We start from the raw sequence: 21,249 nt of genomic DNA, 5'->3' as shown, positions 1-21,249 counted from the left end.
GGATCTCTTTTCTCTGGTAAAGGTTGCACACTGGTGTATTAACAAGCCCCAGTAGTGCAGGTTGGATGATCTGGGAAGGACGTTGTAGACCACCTGGATCAGGAACCTGATGTGGAGTGGGTCTGCCAGCCAAAGGTCAGCCCATGACGTCTAGCTCTCCACAGCTTGTTCCCATCTCCTCCAGGTGTCTTGTTGTGTCATTCCCACTGCTCTGCTGGACCTCCCTTCTTCAACTGCTTAGCCTCATTAGGAAGAAGAGGGAGGTGTCGTCAGGCTTTGTTTTGTACCAACAACAGGAGCAGTTTGAGAAAGGCAGGTCGACTTGTCAGTTGGAACAAGTGGGATGAAAACAGTTCGGCCGAATTCCGATTCCCCCCTTAGCCCTAGCCCTTGGCCCTAACCCTTCGTTTTGCGCGTTCACGTGAAGTGGTAGGGGTGTCCCGATTCTGGTTCAGACGAGGGTTAGGGGGAAGGGGTAGGGCTATCTCGCCCTTGAAACTGAGATTTTTCATGGGCACACTACGGACCGAGGGCTATGGCAAGTTTCCCAGAATGCATCTTGCGGCAACCGGCAGCTGATTTATTTCTCACTGTAGCGCTGTTATTACGTCATTTTGTTAAGTTTTAATATTTTTTCATGCGAGAAAGTAGCTGTTTAGATCCCAATGGGCGGCCGGTTTACCCACATGAGGCTGTTTAGACGTTTGCTCCGATGTTTTTCGGAGAAGTGAAGCTCCACGGTGGAGCCTCCACCTGTGGAGCAGATCAGCGGCTCGTCACGGAGACACCACCCCGTCCGGAGAGCTCGTCAGCCGGCCAACCTCCCGACCTCGTACCGGTAGAAAAGACGACCGCTAATTAACTTACCCGCAGGGTTTTAAAGGTTTACCGCCCGTAGTTACATTCTTTTTAGGAGATAAATGCTCGTCTCATTGATGAAATGTAACAATTGTCGCATTGATTTGTTTGAATTAAAAGTGAAGCTTCATGTGTATTGGACACAGGAGCAGCGCTGCCTCGGGGGCTCTGTAGCCTATACAGAAATCACCACATTTCCATCAATAAATACATGTTTTACAATGAACCGATACTTCTTCATTAAATTTTATTTTATTTTATTAAGTTAAAGGAGATATCAGTGAAATGTTTTTGTTAATATAAGTCCTAATTAGTCATATTTTCCGTCAGCAATCACTTACATAGAGTGTTTCGACCGGAACACGAGTCTCTCCGTCACTCTGCTCTGCTGTAACCCGAGGAGAAAACATTTCTTCTGGGATACAAGTGTTATCCAATGAGGAGAGAGAACGGCATGAAGGGCTGTGTGTGCAGCCAAGGGATGCGCGTGAATGTGGTGACGTAGCACGAGGACCAATTGATGCCTGACAAGGGCGGGGGCTGCTAACTCATGGTGCGTTCAAGGAAACTCGTACTTTGTGTTTTTCCTTCCTGTGAAGTCATACCAGTTCGATCTGGTACGAGTTCACGGGTCGGAAGTTACGAGTGGCCGTTATAGGGAACTTTCACAGACAACAGGATGGTAAAAACACGAGCTACGGGTTACCTGGAACTCTACCAAGTCGTAGTTGTGACTTGAAGCTGTAACTTACGGTTTCAAAAGCCTGCCTTGAACGCAGCATTAGCCGAAACGGCCGTGAAGCTGATATCTCCTTTAACGTGGTTCTGAATAGAGGATTTGTGGCAAAAGCTCGTCACGTCTGCTTAGGTGAAAGCCAGCAGAGACGACTGATGACGTATGTGATTGTTGAAGTGGTGTCCCAATTCGTAGGGGTTGACTTTCAACCCTACTCCTTGTAGCTCCGTTTCAAGGGCAAGGGTTAAGGGCTAGGGGTAGGGGTAGGGATGAAAAAATAGAATCGGAATTGGGCCTGAGAGTCAGACCGCTGCCTGCAGGAAGCTGGATCTGATCTAAAGTGCTGTGTTTCAGCTACAAAAACCTGTCGAACTGATCCGAACATACACACAGACGCGCGCGAACGCACGCACGCACACACACACACACACGTACACACGTACATGCACATGCACACGCACACGTACACGTCACGCATGCACACAGACTAAAAAAAAGGAAAGAAAAAGTTGTAACTCAAAGAAAAGAAAGAAGAGAGGCAGGAGTAGTGTGCGTCAGTAGCTAAATGTTTTGTCTTTTGTCATCAAAAGTCATTTGTCAGTGTTGATTTAGTTGTTGTTTACAAGAGAACAACTGTACAGATGTTGAGGTGTCACTAAAGCAAAATATAATGGAGCCAATTGTACTGGTACACCTGAAAATGACAGCCGACACAAAAACCTCTTTTTCTCAAGATTTTGGTGCCAAAATGGCATTTTGGGCTAAACTAACCTATATTCAACCGCCAATTTCACAAGACTGGAACAAGATAGAAACAAACAGTTTTTTTGCTAGAAAGTAGAGACCCTCATCTTTCCTTTGATGGGTTGAATGTGTATGTAGTAACAGTACATAATATATGGTGGGTCTACGAAAATCAGTCAAAAAGCTGGAAAATGCCTGGCAAGCTGGAGGAAGCTGCTGTGAGAATGGCTGGCAGTCAAAGAGTTAACTGTCTGTTAAATGCCATTTACAACATGCAATTTTAGTGACTCAGCAAAGAGAATAGTTTCCATCTGAGAAGCTCACATTCAGTTCACAACATCTGGGCAGATAATAATAACATTCATATTATATTGAGTTATTGGAGTTTTGCAAAGGAATGAATGAAAAAACGGTTTAATATTTTGAAGTTTTGTAATCTTTGATCCTGTACGTGATTTTGTGTAGCATCCCATCTCAAACAACAAGTTTCTTTGAAAATATTTAGGAGTTAATTCTCCCCACCAGCCAGGTCAAACCAGTCAGATGATCTACCGCTAAAATGAGCTCTGTAAACTGGCGAATCGTCCCCCCCCCCCCCAAACAGCAGGCATTTCTGAGATAGGAGAGAAGTTACATGATCAAAGCTAAATCTGGTACCACTTCACACTCTGTCCGGTTGAGAGAAAGGAACGCCGACAGCTCTACTTCTTATTAACGCAACGTTGTCGCGTTTGTTTACCTTGTCGCTACTTTCCACGTGGGCTGTAGGAGTTGCGTCGTCGTTAACAGCTACGAGCTGAGCCGAGGAAATAAATGCACTGTCACTCAGGAAAACTCTTGTTACCCGTGTTTTCCTGTTGACATATTTTTCTCCTGCTTACACTTCTTCTGCTGTGGCTTGAAGGGTGGTGTTGCACTATCGCCATCTCCTGGGGCTAAACATGTCCTACAGCGGCCGGTCCGCCTGTCGTTTCCTGACACGTTTTGCATTCTCTGAATGAGTATTCCCTTATCACATGTTCCACAGTTTTTTGTTTCTGTTGTCTGTTTTCCCTATTCTCAGTCAGCTGCCTCCTCTTTCCTTTTTTCCTTCCTATATTCCTCATCGTACCAACTCTGTTTTAGGTGTTGTAGAAGTTTATTTCCTTTGGCTCTTGACCCAAGTGCAGTAGCCTATCTTTTATAAGATAAGACAAGACAAGATCAAACATAAGATATTCCTTTATTCATACCGTTAGGACTACTACTAAAAACTTACCAGTATTGCAGCAGCAGGCATCAATGAAGAATAAAGACCACTAATACAAGGCAGTAAAAACGGTATTTAAAATAGTCCAGTAATGAGTGATGACATTATGTACAGAACACAGTGATTAATTATGTACAGATGTACAAACACAAGTTAGGGATATTGGGCTTTGGGATAAAATTTCAGAATGCACCTAAAATAAAATTTTTGATCATCTCTAAACGTTTGAATGCACATGTCCAAATGTTCCATGTTTCAGTACTTATACCATGCTGTTCAGTTGTATATTATTGTATATATTTATTTATTTCCACATAATACTCTCTCCCGCTGGTCTTGGTAATTTAATTGTGTTAATTGTTAATTGTGTCCACATTTTCTCTTTTCAGAGCTTGAATGGCTTGCCCACCCTTTTCATTGCCCAGACCACCAGAATGAGCAACAACCCACTCAAATACAATATGGATGTCTTGCCTTCGCTGCCTGTGCCGTCATGATGTCAGACAGTAAATCCTCTCAGCTACCAGATGGACCTGATCTGAGGCTATGTACGTAGGACAGATACATAACCTCCACAGGTAGGCATTACAATAGCAGACTCTTCCTGTTTTTCGATCCTTTGACCCACGTGTGAAGATCTGAACATTTTCCTCAAGTTTAATTTTCTCATATGAAATTCACTCAGTAGATCTACTGTACACTTTCTTTATTCTACCTTGACTTTGACTAATTCTGAGTCTAATTTCATATATTCTTACACCCACATAGGAACCACAGGCAACAAGAGCTGGAACAAACTCAGGCTTATTGATTCTCAAGACTTTTGTCACTGTTTGTCCCATAACACCACAGCTCAGCTTCTGTTTTTTTGACCAGTAGTTTAGCCTCAATGGTTGTTGGTGCAGCCTTCACAGGTTTTCTCATGCCTCACAATAAAATGGGCAGACTGGTATTGGTTACACTGTCTCTATACACAACCTCAAAGCCTGAATGTTGGTCCTATCCAGGCCTGCAATGAAAGAGATGATAGCCTATATTTCACTTCCATAGTCCAGCCTTGGACTGATTAGAACCACATGTACATACATACCTCAATGAAACCTTATCACTACTTTACACTTATTCTCCATGCTCTCTCCATGTCAACCTTGAACCAAGTACATTCCCAAAAAACAGAGGGTCTCTTCTATACAGTTTCACCTCACTACATTCATTAAGTCTCTTATTGTTTTAAGGGATTCAATGTTTGATTGGCAGGTGATCTCTGTGCAGTGCAGAGACACAATAGCAATGAGCTTTTAGCAACAAACATGGAGACTAAACAAAATGATGAACAAAAATACAGATTTAAACCAACTGCACCTTCAATGATCTTTGTCTATTTGAGTTTACATAACTCTGCTGTGGCTCCGTAACAAAGCCGAACTCCAGTATGTAGAGGCTGAGTGAATGTGGTCTGGACTCTGTGGAGGAGAGTCATGGTTTCAGAGCTGTAGAAGGACAGAATTCCTGCACTGTGATCCAGGTACACTCCTACTCTGGAGGACTGAGGACCAGAGACTGGAGTCTTTCTGTTGTTGAACAAAAATGTTAATCCGTTGTTGGAACAATTTAACGCCCAAGATTTTTCATTACTTCCAAACAAATGTTCATTTGAGCCACCTGCTCTGCTGATATTCTTGTATGCGACTGCTACAATAACTCCTCTTCCTCTCCACTCCACCTCCCAGTAACAACGTCCAGTCAGACTCTCTCTACTCAGGACCTGCCAACATGAAGTGAATCTTTCTGGGTGACTAGAATAAGACTGATCTTCAATCATTAATGTTACTTTTCTGTTTCCCTCAGATAATAACAGTTGTGTGTGTGCTGTGTTTGGATCCAGTGTGATTTCCTGTGAATATCTTAAGAAGTCAGCTCTGGTCCTGGGCTCTGGTGGTGACAGTAAAACATCCACTTGAGTCTCTGTCAGTGAGATGTTTGTCCATGTGTCTCCCAGAAGGTCCTGTAGTTTATCTCTGAACTTTGACACAGCTGCTGTCACATCCTCAAAGTATCTGAGAGGACGGATATTGATGCTGCATGAGTGTGTAGATGGACTGAGTGCTGACAGTGAGTGGTAGTTGTGTAGAAACTGGGTGTGATCCTCTGTGTGTGACAGCAGCTTCAGCTCAGCGTCTTTCCTCTTCAGCTCAGTGATCTCCTGCTCCAGCTTCTTCTGAAGCTCTTTGACTCCACTCACTTGAGTTTCCTGCTGGGATCTGATCTGCTGCTTCAGCTCAGAGCTTCTTTTCTCCATGAGACGGATCAGCTGAGTGAAGATCTTCTCACTGTCCTCCACTGCTTTATCAGCAGAGCCATTGATGGCCTCCACCTCTTGTTGAAGCACCTTCACATCTTTGTCTGTGTCCTGGATTCTCTGCTGGATTCTTTGTAGACTCAGCTCCAGCTCTCTCTGCCTCTCAGTCCTTTCTGCTGCAGCTGAGACTGTGTCGTGGCCTTTATGTTCATCCACAGAGCAGAGATAACAGATACACTTATTATCAGTGCGACAGAAAATCTTCATCACCTCATCATGACGGGAGCAGATGTTCTCCTGGAGCTTCTTGGAGGGCTCCACCAGCTTGTGTTTCTTGAACTGAGCTACATTGCAGTTAGGTTGCAGGTGTTTCTCACAGCAGGAGGCCGGACACGTCAAACAGGACTTGACAGCTTTGAGTTTTCTCCCAGTGCAGACATCACAGGCCACATCTTCAGGTCCAGCATAGCAGTGATCAGCAGGAGCAGCTTGGAGTCCAGTCTTCTTCAGCTCCTCCACTAAATCTGCTAACATGGTGTTTTTCACCAGTTCAGGTCTTGGTATGAACTTCTTCCTACACTGAGGGCAGCTGTAGATTTCCTTCCCATCCTCTTTATCCCAGTGGGTTTTAATACAGTTGAAGCAGTAGCTGTGTCCACAGGGAATAGTCACTGGATCCTTCAGTGGATCCAGACAGATGGAACAGCAGAATTTCTCTTGATCCAGATGAACTCCTTTCTGCGCCATTTCACCTCCTGAGAGTCTCTATCCAACGGTTTCACTTTCTCCGAACAGCAACAGTCTATGTCTCTGAACAGGAAAACTGATCTCTGTTGATTCAGCTGCTGCAGTGAGTCAGACTCATAATCTCCTGCAGGTCACTACATGTTGTCTCCACCCGTCCTCATACTTACAGATCTGTGAACAAGGAAATACATTGACAGGGTGGAGCTTAAAGAGAGTTGAAGCAGGAAGAGAGGGAAGGTTTTCCGGGTTTTACTACTATGCACTTTCAAGAGACAGGGTGTGTTCATCTTTTACAACATGCGGTAAAAATGATGAGCCAGTTATAAAAGGTTCAGCCCTCGAACTCAACATAGTACAGAAATCGACGGCTAATCTACTGAATGTAAAATTATGGTCAGTTAAAAGAATAAAGCATTTTTAAATGATTAGTATTGCATCTTTTCACATGTCGATATATAAGAAGAAAATTAAGACTTTTACACAGAGAGGTTTTAAGTGTATTTTTAAAAAGTCTTTGGAAAAATAAACTGTTAAAATACCTTAAGGTGTTTTTAAGCTCTGGAGCCTACAGCAGAATTGTGCCACTTTATTTTATAGAGGACAGTGTAACTTCTAAATGTTATAGATCTATACAGTATATGGATAAAATAATCTGAAATACATTTGTTTACGAAACATAAAGTATCATAGGCTGTATCTTGTCATAAATTGCACTATATTTAAAAAAGGGAAAACCAGGTGGGCAGGAGAGAGCTAAGCCTCAGGTGTCAGTTGGTCCTGATGAAAGTCAAGAGCCACAAGATGGCAGCGTCTTCACACAGGACAAGACTGGTTATGATGATAGAGGATTTGCAAACAAACAAGTGATGAAGCACATATACTACTGCATAAGCTGATTTCAGACTCCATCCCTCCCTCTTCTTCCACGCATGATTGGGTTACAGAGGTTCTCCTGTGGGATCCCTGGCCAGGAAGGATATATAATCCTTCCAGTGAGTGCTTATAGGTGAAAAGCTAATTTATGGGAAAACAAAGTGGTGGAAATATATATTTTAAATTAGAAATACCCACAGAAAAAAGCTAGCACCAGAACTGGAGTCCATAATTATATTTTTACTTTATCTTGCTGCTAACCAGTTGTTTCCGTTGGATACTGTATGTATTCCTACGCTCAAGTGAACCTATGCATTCGCTCTGACAGTTGATATGCTAAGTAATACTTGTGTGTATGATGGCTGAAAAATGTAGTTCTGACGGAAACAGTTAATTAATGGTAAGAGGAAACATTGTAAACCTTCAAAAAAGATTACCACGAACATTTGAATTTATACTGATTTTTTTCGGTGAGCGCATTTGTACATGGCCAAAATACGTTGTTGTTTTTTTACAACTTTATTTTGTCACTTTTTATGGCATTACATCACTCAGCTTCTCCACCAGTTTTCCAGGCTAACATTTCAAGATATCAGCGTGTGAATCAACTGCAGGTAAATACACCCACTACAGACACACACACATCACATACAGTAACAAAAAATAACCCCAAATGGTTGAAACATCACGATATGATTAAGAGAAATTGTGTGGTTGGTATTTTTACAACATACATTCTTGTACACTTTGGTCAGACACTTTGAATATTTAGCTCTTCGCCATGTCAACCCAGGTCCATGAAGAACCATCTTCAGAGAAGAGAAGACCCAGGCATCCTGATGCAGATGGTGTAAGGCCTGGTCTTAACATCATGGAGTCAGTCTGGGTATTAGGCAGAGTCAGAGGAACTGAGCCAAGATCCCCAATATGCTGAACAACCTATCTGAGGTATGTGAAACAATGTGTAGTTTGCACTTGGAACAACAGGTGTTATTGTAAAGAGCAAGGTCACAAATGCTGATCTGAGTTCGTTTTTCTGATCTATTTTTGAAAGCACTCCCATTTAACCTGTAGGGCTTAAAAATCAGTGCTTCATATAAGGAGTTTTTGTATATTTGTGTGAACAGCTAATCATTTACATTTTAAAGTTGAAATAGTTTCAAGACCCCAGTTTTCCATAAGTATGATTCCCAAAGAGTAGTTTAAGGATTGAAAATATTTGCAATAGTATAAACATGAGAATCGTAAGTAGTTGAACAGAGCAATTATTTATGTAAACAAATGTACACATTTACAGTCAGCATAGAAAAATAATATATTGGGGAAACATTGCCCTTGGAACAATTGTATTTGCATGCTAAATGAAAAGATTTCAGTGTCAGCAAGCGTTATGTGTCTTAGCAACTTTCTGTTTGGTATATGCGCAGATCTTTCAAAATGCTTTCCCATTGTCCAAGTTGGTTAAATTATATAAACAACACAGCTCTCAAACTGCAGGAACATCCTCAAAGGTTTTAATTTTTGACCAGATGATGGCGCCAGATGTAATAAGCTCAGTAAAGTGTCTTGGAGGTATACCAGACAGTATACCAGACCAGTGTGCGCGCCTGAAGGGAGCCTCGAATTCGATAAAAACATTCACTCTACAAGCGCAAGAGCATGGAAATATTAGCGCGAAGGGCCTCGCATCACCACTTTTTTCTCTGAGAAGGTAGGGGAATACTGCTACCTGATTGGTTTATTGAGTGTACAAGCAGATCAGCACTCGTGCAGACCAAAGCATTTGGAAGCTGAAAAGAAGATGCTGCGCCGGTTTGGAAAGTGGAATATAGCTAACGTTAATTGCCTGAATTTGGTGAGTAATGGTTTCAATAATTTCAATATTTTCTCTAACTTACCCAGGAGCTCTGTTGACATAGGCTTAATGCTAGCTACAGGTAATATATCACGAGAAGAATTAAAGCTTGCTGAAAGAGGCATTGTGTCATTGACGCATAACATTAGCTAACACAGCAGAGAGATAACGTTATGGGCTTGTTTTTTTCATTCTGCGGCAGCTTGCGCTATTAAAGTTGTGCTGTTGTGCATTTCATGAGAGAAGTTGTCAGTCTCATTTCTTATATAGCGTAATGTGACCATGTATAGATAGATACTTTATTATACATTCATATTGTCTTGATGTTTCTCTCAAAATGCACCAGATTGATGCTTTTAAATATGAAATAATCAAAATTTTCTTACTTCTCACCTTTTTCGTTTCACCCCTGACCCCTTTTTATGCCTGATGGAGACGAAAGTAAGTGATTAACTAAAATACAAATTTTAACCAACTTCACCTTCGATATTTGTTTATTTAAGTTTACACAACTCTGCTGTGGCTCCAGGACCAACCCAAAGTCCAGCATGTAGAGCCTGAGTGAATGTGGTCTGGACTCTGTGGAGGAGAGTCATGGTTTCAGAGACGCTGTAGAAGGACAGAATACCTGCACTGTGATCCAGGTACACTCCTATTCTGGAGGACTGAGGACCTGAGACTGGAGTCTCGATGTTGTTGAACCAAAATGTGAAACTGTTGTTATCACAATCTAACGCCCAAGATTTGTCATTTCGTCGAAACGAACTTTCTCTTCCTGCTCTGCTGATATTCTTGTATGCAACTGCTACAAAAACCCATCCTCCTCTCCACTCCACCTCCCAGTAACAACGTTCAGTCAGACTCTCTCTACTCAGGACCTGACAATAATTAGTGAATCTTTCTGGGTGACTAGAATAAGACTGATTTTTACCTCGTGTCATTTTTCTTTTTCCCTCAGATAATAACAGTTGTTTGTCTGCTGTATTTGGATCCATTGTGATTTCCTGTGAATATCTCAAGAAGTCTGCTCTGGTCCTGGGCTCTGGTGGTGACAGTAAAACATCCACTTGAGTCACTGTCAGTGAGATGTTTGTCCATGTGTCTCTCAGAAGGTCCTGTAGTTTATCTCTGAGCTCTGACACAGCTGCTGTCACATCCTCAAAGTGTCTGAGAGGACGGATATTGATGCTGGATGAGTGTGTAGATGGACTGAGTGCTGACAGTGAGGGGTAGTTGTGTAGAAACTGGGTGTGATCCTCTGTGTGTGACAGCAGCTTCAGCTCAGCGTCTTTCCTCTTCAGCTCAGTGATCTCCTGCTCCAGCTTCTTCTGAAGCTCTTTGACTCCACTCACTTGAGTTTCCTGCTGGAATCTGATCTGCTGTTTCAGCTCAGAGCTTCTTTTCTCCATGAGACGGATCAGCTGAGTGAAGATCTTCTCACTGTCCTCCACTGCTTTATCAGCAGAGCCATTGATGGCCTCCATCTCCTGTTGAAGCACCTTCACATCTTTCTCTCTGTCCTGGATTCTCTGCTGGATTTTTTGTCGACTCAGCTCCAGCTCTCTCTGCCTCTCAGTCCTTTCTGCTGCAGCTGAGACTGTGTCGTGGCCTTTATGTTCATCCAGAAGGCAGAGATGACAGATACACTTCTGATCAGTGTGGCAGAAAATCTTCATCACCTCATCATGACGAGAGCAGATGTTCTCCTGGAGCTTCTTGGAGGGCTCCACCAGCTTGTGTTTCTTTAATGGAGCTGCTTCATAATGAGGCTGCAGGTGTTTCTCACAGTAAGAGGCCAGACATTGCAGACAGGACTTGACAGCTTTGAGTTTTCTCCCAGTGCAGACATCACAGGCCACATCTTCAGGTCCAGCATAGCAGTGATCAACAGGAGCAGCTTGGAGTCCAGTCTTCTTCAGCTCCTCCACTAAATCTGCTAACATGATGTTCTTCACCAGGTCAGGTCTTGGTATGAAGTCCTTCCTACACTGAGGACAGCTGTGGATTTTCCTCCCATCCGCTCCATCCCAGTGGGTTTTAATACAGTTGAAGCAGTAGCTGTGTCCACAGGGAATAGTCACAGGATCCTTCAATAGATCCAGACAGATGGAACAGCAGAATTTCTCTTGATCCAGCTGATTTCCTTGCTGCGCCATTTCACCTCCCGAGTCTCTGTCCAACAGTTTCACTTTCCCTGAACAGAAACAGTTTCTGTCTGTGAAGAAAAACTTATCTCTGTTGCTTCAGCTGCTGCAGTGAGTCAGACTCACATGTTGTCTCCACCCGCCCTCATACGTACAGATCTGTGAAGGGAGGGAACCAGGAAATATGATGACAGGGTGGAGCTTAAAGAGAGTTGAAGAGAGCGAGGTGTCTTTCAGTCATTTCAACATGAGGATCAGTTCGTGAGAGACAGAGTGTGTTAACTATTTACTGTCCTTTACAACATGCAGTAATAATTATGAGCCAGGTTAAAGAGTTTCAGGTGATATTATTGACATTATACAACATGTACAGCAAAGTAAAAGAAAAACAAAGCAGAGGGAGGAGAGTGTTTTTATCTGATGTCCAGTATGAACTTTATTACATGTTAACCTGCAGACAGGCTGCTGTTACAGTAGAATGAGACGATTCACTGAGCTTCGAGTGCTCTGCAGTGATACATGTTAAAAGAACAAAGAAGTGTCAGAAAAGTGTACATTGCTGAGCAGCTTCATGCGACTGTAGCCAGCTAAAACTCTCTATTTATGTTTGCATTTCATCTGTGCCTTTATTAATGATAGGAATCTCTTCTGGGCGAGTGCTGGAGAGTCGGCGCTTCATAAAATGTGCAAAAAACAAAAACATCCACAATGTAAATGTGATTGTCAATACCGGTCTAAGGGCTGGATTCACACCACAACAAACACAACATGTTAAAAATGACTCTTCATGACAAGTTAAGACTAAAGTTGAGCCATGAACAAAATGTGAACAACAATCCTAAAAAACAAACAAAATGATAAAAACTGAAAATGTTGCCAAATTGAGTTTTAAAGCTATGGTCTACGTTTTGAAAGAGGATGAGAAAAATTTGAAAAAAGCACCTCTCACACACCCCCGCCCCTCCCCTCTGAGCTCGTATGGCCCGCCCCTCGGGACCTCCTCGCGACACGCCTCCCCCCCCTCCCCTCCCCTCACAGAGCAGAGCGGAGCAAGCAACAAGCCTGCTGCCTGCAGAAACCAAACGCGGCTTTGAATGCGGAGTAAAATGTCATATTCACAGTCACAACTTCCACAATAAAACCAAAGATTACCTGTTCAACATAAACTCAGCACCGCCGCTGCAGCAGCCTGACCGGGCCTCTCTGCACCGCGGCGCCGCGGAGCTCCAGGCCCCGGTCTTCCTGCTCCTCTCCCCCAGACACAGCACCCTGTGGCCGGTCACCCAGCGCGAAGAGTCTCCTTGTAGCATGAGGCTGTGCTCGGCGCTAGCCTACTAATAGCGGCGGCGCCAGCCCCGATGCCGCCGCTGTGCACCAGCTGCCGGTGATGAGGCGGTGTGCCAGTACCGTCGTCGCCGTCCCCGGCAACGGGACCGCGGCGGGCGGCCGCTGGTACGAGCAGCTCCGCCATTAGCAGCCATTAGCACAGCCTCATGCTACAGGGAGACTCCTCGCGCTGGGTGACCGGCCACAGGGTGCTGTGTCTGGGGGAGAGGAGCAGGAAGACCGGGGCCTGGAGCTCCGCATCGCCGCAGTGCAGAGAGACCGCTCAGGCTGCGGCTGGGAGCGGCTGTGTGTCGGGGAGAGGAGGACGACCAGGAGCTCAGCAGGGCCGCGGTGTGCAGGGTGCAGAGCACCCCGGTCAGCTGCGGCTGGAAGCGGCTGTGTGTCGGGGAGAGGATCAGGGAGACTCGACGCGGCACCGGTACCGGTAATAAGGGCAGCAAAACATTCTGTGCTTCTGTACTGTTCTTCTCTGAATCCTAGTGGGGCTTTTTTTCGGCAGACCGACCGGGGGTGGGGGGCAGCAGGCGCTGAATTGGTGGGTTCATGTGTCTGTGGCTGAGCAGTTCAGAGCGGTTACAACTACTTGTAGTTTCTAAGCGGAGGGGGTGGGGACGAGGCGGGTCGAGGAGGAGCAGGCGAGACGAGAGGATTGGATGGAGGGTACGAGCCAGTGGGAGCCGGACGGGGCGCTCCGTGCCCATTGGTCAATTTCTATGCAGGCCCACGGTTGATAGACTGAATGGATTTTTTTGGTTCTTTTTGCTATTTATATTGTGTATATCGGACCACAGGACCATAATCGCTGTATAAACGATGTTAATAATAATTACCAATGCTCCAAATCGTAGACCATAGCTTTAAAGCTTCTTTCTGATTCTTCGGTGAGTTTGCAGGAATCTCGTAAAAACTGACAGTCTCTTTGTGCTGCATTCATTCAGCTCAGTGTTTGTGCAAACTGACAATTTAAATGTAAAAGTAAATACTGCTCTCTCTCTCTCTCTCTCACACACACGCACACATTTGCATTTCTACAGCACTCACACTCTCTACATTGCTGCTCTCCGCTTCTAGAAAGCTGGTAGGCTTTTAATGTGGAAATCAGGGAGGAAGTGTTGAGTTTTCTCAACCATAGATTCATTTCAGTTAAAAAAAAAAAAAAAGGCTTGTAAGAGCAGCAGAGTGGTGAGTAAGACATGACACTTTCATGATTACAATTTAATTCATCAGAAAAGTTTTATTTACTAAACATGAGAAACAGTAACTTTCCTGCACAAACTATTGTTTTTAATTCTTTTGTTCTGATTAAATTTTTCTTTCGTGACAAATCAAATCTTACAAATATAAAACAAAAGATTTTCAATATCAAATTAGACACAGAAATGACATATTAGTTAATTCTATGTCCCCCTGAAATCACCAAAATGTAAACAGACCCAGTAATTAAAGCTCTTCAGACTGATTCTCATTTACAAACCCAACACACATGGACTCTCAGTGAACACAGTACTTACCGCTGCAGGGTCATGGCCTCAATGAGCTGCAGATGCATCAGTAACTATCTAAACACAGTCTGCCAAATGAGTGTGGAGAAAAAAATCGATTCAGGACAATATCATGGCAATATTGTATTGATACACAGATGCCAATAATCACATATTGTATTACATAAACTGTCCAGAACTGTCCAGACCCCGGATGTTGATAACAGCTAACCCTGGACTCAGAGGGGAATAGCACTAGCATATCATAACAAAATATTGGTGAAATGAATGAGTTTTGCGGCAGATAATGTGTTATTCACAGGCTGCATTGCGCTGCCCTGTAGACTCGCATTATACGGATACACGCAGATCTTGGCTGGATCTAATTTCATCGGAACCACTTGTAATGACACCAAAGCTATCTGGGTGAGTAAACTATCGTATTTCATGCTAGAAATAAGGTCCAGATTGTAAAAAACGCCCCTTTAAACTAAAATCAGTATTAAAAAATGATGTCCTGACAATGAACTCATCATCAACACCATTTGATTCTGTGATTTGATTATGTGTCCAAACAAGGAAGAGGAAAAGATTTGATTGATTCTTTGGTTAAAACAGTTTTATTGATGATGTGAAGCTTCAGTTTGTTCACACATTTATCAGTAAAGTCTTTTCAATGACTGTTGTTTAGTAATTGATTATTATCATGGTAACCTATTTACACTCAGATTAGACCTTATTAGTGAATGGATTTGGACAACAACAACACGTGATCTGACAAACACATCAATGTTAGTTTCCACAGTGAGAACAAACCTCATTGATAAAGGAAGGTCTGGTGATTTCTCTGTTAAGGCCCAAACAACAACACACAAATATCCAACAAACATTTAGAGCTCAGAGAAGTTTCTTTCTCCTCCACGGCTCCAGCTCCACCTCAACAAACTCAAACATCAACACAACAAGAAAAGACAAGAGGTCAAAGTCCCGCCCACAATGTTTGATTGACAGGTGATCTCTGTGCAGTGCAGAGACACAACAGCAACAAGCTTTTAGCAACAAACGTGGAGAGTAAAGACACTGATTAACTACTGTATAATACGGATTTTAACCAATTGCACCTTCAATGATCTTTGTCTATTTGAGTTTACACAACTCTACTGTACCTTCATAACCAAACCGAATTCCAGCATGTAGAGGCTGAGTGAATGTGGTCTGGACTCTGTGGAGGAGAGTTATGGTTTCAGAGACGCTGTAGAAGGACAGAATACCTGCTCTGTGATCCAGGAACACTCCTATTCTGGAGGACTGAGGACCTGAGACTGGAGTCTTAATCTCGTTGAACCAAAATGTGAAACTGTTGTTGGAACAATTTAACGCCCAAGATTTGTCATTATATCCAAATCTACATTCATTCCAATTCCCTTCTCTGCTGATATTCTTGTATGCGACTGCTATATCAATTCCTCCTCCTCTCCACTCCACCTCCCAGTAACAACGTTCAGTCAGACTCTCTCTACTCAGGACCTGAAAACATGAAGCAAATCTGTCTGGGTGATAAGAATTTGACTGTTTTGTACTCATTAATGTTACATTTCTGTTTCCCTCAGATAATAACAGGCGTGTGTGTGCTGTGTTTGGATCCAGTGTGATTTCCTGTGAATATCTTAAGGATCCAGCTCTGGTCACGGGTTCTGGTGCTGACAGTAAAACATCCACTTCAATCACTGTCAGTGAGATGTTTGTCCATGTGTCTCTCAGAAGGTCCTGTAGTTGATCTCTGAGCTCTGACACAGCTGGTGTCACATCGTCAAAGTATCTGAGAGGACGAGTGTTCATGCTGAATAATTTTGTCAATGGACTGAGTGATGACAGTGAGGGGTAGTTGTCGAGAAACTGGGTGTGATCCTCTGTGTATGACAGCAGCTTCAGCTCAGCGTCTTTCCTCTTCAGCTCAGTGATCTCCTGCTCCAGCTTCTTCTGAAGCTCTTTGACTCCACTCACTTGAGTTTCCTGCTGGGATCTGATCTGCTGCTTCAGCTCAGAGCTTCTTTTCTCCATGAGACGGATCAGCTGAGTGAAGATCTTTTCACTGTCCTCCACTGCTTTATCAGCAGAGCCATTGATGGCCTCCACCTCCTGTTGAAACACATTCACATCTTTCTCTGTGTCCTGGATTCTCTGCTGGATTTTTTGTCGAGTCAGCTCGATCTGTCTCTGCCTCTCAGTCCTTTCTGCTGCAGCTGAGACTGTGTCGTGGCCTTTATGTTCATCCACGGGGCAGAGATAACAGAGAGAAGAGCAGAACATTGCATCATCATGATGAGGGCAGGTGTTTTCCTGGAGCTTCTGGGAGGGCTCCACCAGCTTGTGTTTTCCAAATGAAGTTGACTGAAAATGAGGTTGGAGATGTTTTTCACAATAAGAGACCAGGCATTGCAGACATGACTTGACAGCTTTGAGTTTTCTCCCAGTGCAGACATCACAGGCCACATCTCCAGGTCCAGCATAGCAGTGATCAGCAGGAGCAGCTTGGAGTCCAGTCTTCTTCAGCTGCTCCACTAAATCTGCTAACATGGTGTTTTTCACCAGGTCAGGTCTTGGTTTGAAGTTCTTCCTACATTGAGGGCAGCTGTAGATTTTCTTCCCATCCTCTCCATCCCAGTGGGTTTTAATACAGTTGAAGCAGTAGCTGTGTCCACAGGGAATAGTCACTGGATCCTTCAGTAGATCCAAACAGATGGAACAAGAGAAGGCCTGCTGGTCCAGATGAACTCCTTTCTGCGCCATTTTACTTCTCACAGACGATGACTGTGTGAGTGTAACCTCCTCTGTAGACTAAACAACATATGTCTCTGCAGTGAACGGGGCCTGTCAGCTCCTCCTCTGCACCACATGTTGGTTCCACCCATCTTCAAACTATATATCTGAAGGGGAGGGGACAAGGAAACACATGATCAGGGTGGAGCCCACTCTGTTTGAGAGCAGGAAGAAGGGGGAAGGGATGAGGTCATCTTAGCTACAGCTGTCAGACCATTGTAGTGGAGCAGAAGTATCAAGGTTCAGGGAATAAAATGCTCAGGTAAAGTACAAGTAATTCCAGTCTGTCGGTCAGCAGTATTTGAGTGGTATTTACTCTAAAACTGAGTCATTGTCCTTGTGGAGACATGTTCCCAACAGCTGCATCCACAAATTGCCCTGCATGGGCAGCTGCTGTTCTATTTTTGTGTCATTGTATGTATTTACTGTTTTGTATTTTAACACTGTAAAGCACTTTGTGAGTTCTCTCTGTGAGAAGTGCCATACAAATACATGTTATTTACCTAAATAAACACAACCACAGACTGTGTTACAACATTTTATTGACGTCTGGAGTTTAATCACATCAAAGTCCAGTTTGTTCATGTGTTTTGGTTCTGACCCACCTGCAACTCGAAGGTCCGTGGAAACGTAAAAAAAAAAGACCCATTTGATTAGTTTGATAAATTTAAAGAAAGGTGTTTACTGAGTGAAGCCTGAACCTGCCTCAGCTTGTTCAGAAGTCGTCGTCTAATACTGTTATTTTACATGAGCTACAGATGAAGAGCAGCCTCTACAAAATCCTCTCAGGCTCTGATGAACAAGTACTTATACGATCATCTTTGCTTCTGCTAGTACAAGGCGTTACAGGATTCATTCAAGAGGATATCTGAAACATTGCTGCGTGTCTTTATTATAAAAACAATGTGCAAGTACAAGCTGTGTTAAAGGAACTCTTCAGGCATCTTCTTCTGCTTTAAATGGTGCTTAAGGTGCAAATGGGAAAAAAACTAAAATGTAATTTTACTTTCAGTACTGTATGAAATACTTCTTGTTTAATTTTGACGGTCTGGATCCTGGATGATCTTGGGACATGTTTTGTGAGTGTGAACCATTTAGTGCCTTTAGGATCATCAGCATTCATCTACCTTTGATGTGGCGCCACCTACAGTTGATTTGTTCACAGATACATCATGTGTAACTAGTTCATATTGAACGATCATGATTTTCCCCACACTAATCAATCAACATTGGGTTTTCGCAGTTTTCACAAGATGTAGGATGATGAAGATGTAAAGTCGTTTTTCTCTGTTTCCACTCTGATTTTCTGTTTGAATATATTTACGTGTCAAACTGAAATTCCCATGCATAGTTTGATGACTTGCTGCACGTCATGGTCAAATAAATGTTCCTCGACTACATTGTTTAATGAAAAAAAAAACATATAAAACTGAAAAAGGAAAAAATACAAAAATAAATGTTTCCTACTCTCTGATCTTCATTGTCAACTATCCAACCTGCAGTATAGTGTTTTGAGCATTAACAAAAATCTGATTGACTAGTGATTGTCATTCAGGTTGATGTGTGTGGAATTCTGGGTAATGTAGTTAGGTGAATGATGCAGCATCACAGTGAATGTTAAGTTTGTTGTGATGATTGTAATTCTGGGAGGTTTTGTTTGAGCTTCAGTTTCAGTTCAGAACATTTTCACTGATATCACATGATTTTAACCATCTGTTAAACATTTATAAGCAACATCAGTGTTTTATAACCAACTACAATTTAGTTGGAATAAGTATAAGGGCATTGTAAATGTACAAACAGATAACAAATGGTCAATTCATGTGACATTTATTATATATACTAATAATATACAATATAAATTACATCCAGAGAATCAGTGAAGCAGTTTTTCTTAAACACATCTTCACTCTCCATGGCAAAGCCTTGAACTGAGGCCAAAAGCTCTGACGGAATCTAAGCAAGGAGACAGTGAGTTAATCAAGGATCAAACTAATAATTAGACAAACACATGAATAAACACTTAAAATGCCCACATGTGTTTGTAGCTGAGCTGTGGTGTTATAAAACCGTTTATTAAGTGTGTATATGCTGCTTATAAATGCTAACTTGATGTTATTGATCATCAATGATAGTTTAAAAAGACAAATGTGACCAGAACAATCGATTAAAACAAAAAACTGGATATTTATTAGTCTTCAACCAATCGACAACCTTTAAAGCCGAGATCAGACTACACAGTGTTTTGTGAAGGTCACCTGTTGGATCAGGTGATCGTAGAAGCTCTGAGTTTTATTTGCCTAAACAAAAGCATTTTCTGTTTTGAAAACCTCAGCACCAGAGTTGATACAATCCCAACGTGTTACAGAATATTTTCACTACAGGGAACAACAGGATAAATATTAATGTGTTCTCCTCCACTGACACTCTTTAATGAGCTTTTCTGTTTTATATGCTATTTTAGTCAGGATGATGCTGTATGGGATAAAACAAACATCACCTGACACCTGATGCTGACTTTCATTCCCACAGCAGTCTGATCTTGGCTTTAGGCTGCGATGGTTCTGATCAAAGCGACTCATCAGTGTTGAGACGATGATGTTAGCGCTACAGGAAAAAGATAAATGGAAACGCTGTTTTTCTCTCCCAGCAGTCCTCTGTTACCAGACCCCACCCCGCCCACACAACTCCTCTACTGTCTTCTCTTCCGTGGACCGGACCATTCATCCATCAGTGGCGTCTGAGGAGTTTGGTGAAGAATCCAGCTGATGCTGTCTTGTCATCCTTGGCCTGAGCCTCCTCTTTGGTCTGGGGCTTCTCTCCCAGCCCCAGCTCCCCCTCCAGTTGCTCCAGCTCCGACTGGTCCAGCAGCTCAAAGTCCTCCACCTCGCTGTCCGACTCCTCGGCCAGCTCCAGCAGCCTGGTGGTATCCGGCAGCGCTGACCGCCCCGGGTCATCTCTCTGCGCCGTGAATCCCACCGCTGCCTCTATTCTCTCCTGGATGGCAGCTGTGACCGCAGCGCTGATGAAGTCTCCCGCCATCTGGTTGACCAGCTCCAGTGCTCTGTCAGCAGACTGGTCTTCATGAGGAGGAACAGAACGTGTATGCTTGGATTTGATCGACTGCTGGGGCTGAGGTGGAGGCGAGGGAAGGCCGAGGCTGAGGTCGTCGTCATCGTCACCATTGGTCGTTGCACCATTGTCAAGCGAAGGGAATTCTGGGAGGCCACCAGTGAATGCTTCTTCTCTGTCGAGGTCTGTGAGGATGAGGTAAAAAGAGAAACTGAGACGTTACCAGGAAGAAAGAAAAACTCGTTCAGAGTCTGCAGGAAGGACTCTATTATCTACCAAAAGAAGCTACAGAAACTGTGCATGATAAAACAAAACGCACCCTCTGAGTTCTCGGTCTGAGGCGTGTGTCCCTCTGACAGGTTGAAAGTGCCGTTGTCCGTCCACGTCACATCAGACACTTCTGTGTCCGATACAGACATCTCCTTACACACTGTGGAGTCAAGCTGTGGGCAGGAAACACACAAAGTTTCAGGGGATGAACAGTCGTACAGCACCCCCTGGTGTTTAAGTTTAAAAACAGCAACAAAAGTGAAATTCACGAATGTGCTGGTAATGAACAATGACTTCTCACAGAAATCCTCTCAGTAAGTATGTGAATGTGCACACATTCATGCATCAGAGTCAGAGGTTGTTCCAGAGCCGCGGATACAAAGACAAAACTGATCTAATTTTGTTCTTTTCTATTCCTCAGTTTGATGAAAACAAGACTGCACAGTCGTCTTTATGTGTTGCTCTAGACTGAGCTCAGACTCCAGCTACACAAACGGGTCAATGATTAAATCCAGTCTTGAGACTGTGTGCGGGAAGCACAATGTTTTGTGTAAACAGGTGTTTGGCACAGGTCTCGATGCCGATGTGGATCATGTGAAATAGATTTCAATTAGCTTCAGCGGAGGCGTAATTAGATTGAGAGAAGACGATGAGCCAACCTTGGGAAACATGGAGGAGAGGTCCGACTCGATGCCCTCCTTCTCGGCCTCAGCCTTCATCATCCTCTTCTCTGAAAATATGAAAGAGATACAGA

General features: G+C 43.3%; 3 protein-coding genes across 4 annotated transcripts in view; all 3 read right to left on the bottom strand.

Moving 5' to 3' along the window:
- The window catches only part of retreg1 (reticulophagy regulator 1), a 332,731-nt gene that overhangs the window by 295,187 nt on the left and 16,295 nt on the right, over window positions 1-21,249 (bottom strand). The window contains exons 7-9 of one of the 2 annotated variants that reach the window (XM_083992049.1): window positions 21,155-21,225; window positions 20,545-20,668; window positions 19,839-20,410 (exon numbers count right to left, since the gene is read on the bottom strand). In XM_083992049.1, the coding sequence (XP_083848175.1) occupies window positions 19,884-20,410; window positions 20,545-20,668; window positions 21,155-21,225 (722 nt within the window). In that variant the 3' untranslated portion in view covers window positions 19,839-19,883. Of the gene's footprint in view, window positions 1-18,433; window positions 20,411-20,544; window positions 20,669-21,154; window positions 21,226-21,249 lie in introns of those variants that run through there. The other variant, XM_083992048.1, reaches the window with a different exon arrangement.
- Window positions 4,966-17,123, bottom strand: LOC311000093 (uncharacterized protein; the record flags this gene model as incomplete). The annotated part of the gene is made up of 2 exons (XM_083990728.1): window positions 4,966-6,638; window positions 15,500-17,123. 2 exons carry the CDS (start codon window positions 17,121-17,123, stop codon window positions 4,966-4,968), a joined length of 3,297 nt encoding a protein of 1,098 aa, XP_083846854.1.
- LOC311001083 (tripartite motif-containing protein 16-like) lies at window positions 9,749-11,517 on the bottom strand (the record flags this gene model as incomplete). Its single annotated transcript, XM_083992046.1, has 1 exon — window positions 9,749-11,517. The coding sequence occupies one exon, from the start codon at window positions 11,515-11,517 to the stop codon at window positions 9,856-9,858; it is 1,662 nt and encodes a 553-aa protein (XP_083848172.1). The 3' UTR covers window positions 9,749-9,855.

Source organism: Trachurus trachurus (genome assembly GCF_905171665.1).
Source record: "Trachurus trachurus genome assembly, chromosome: 17".
NCBI lineage: Eukaryota > Metazoa > Chordata > Actinopteri > Carangiformes > Carangidae > Trachurus > Trachurus trachurus.
The sequence above is the reverse complement of the archived record's forward strand: the minus strand, read 5'-3'. Positions and strand labels throughout refer to the sequence as shown.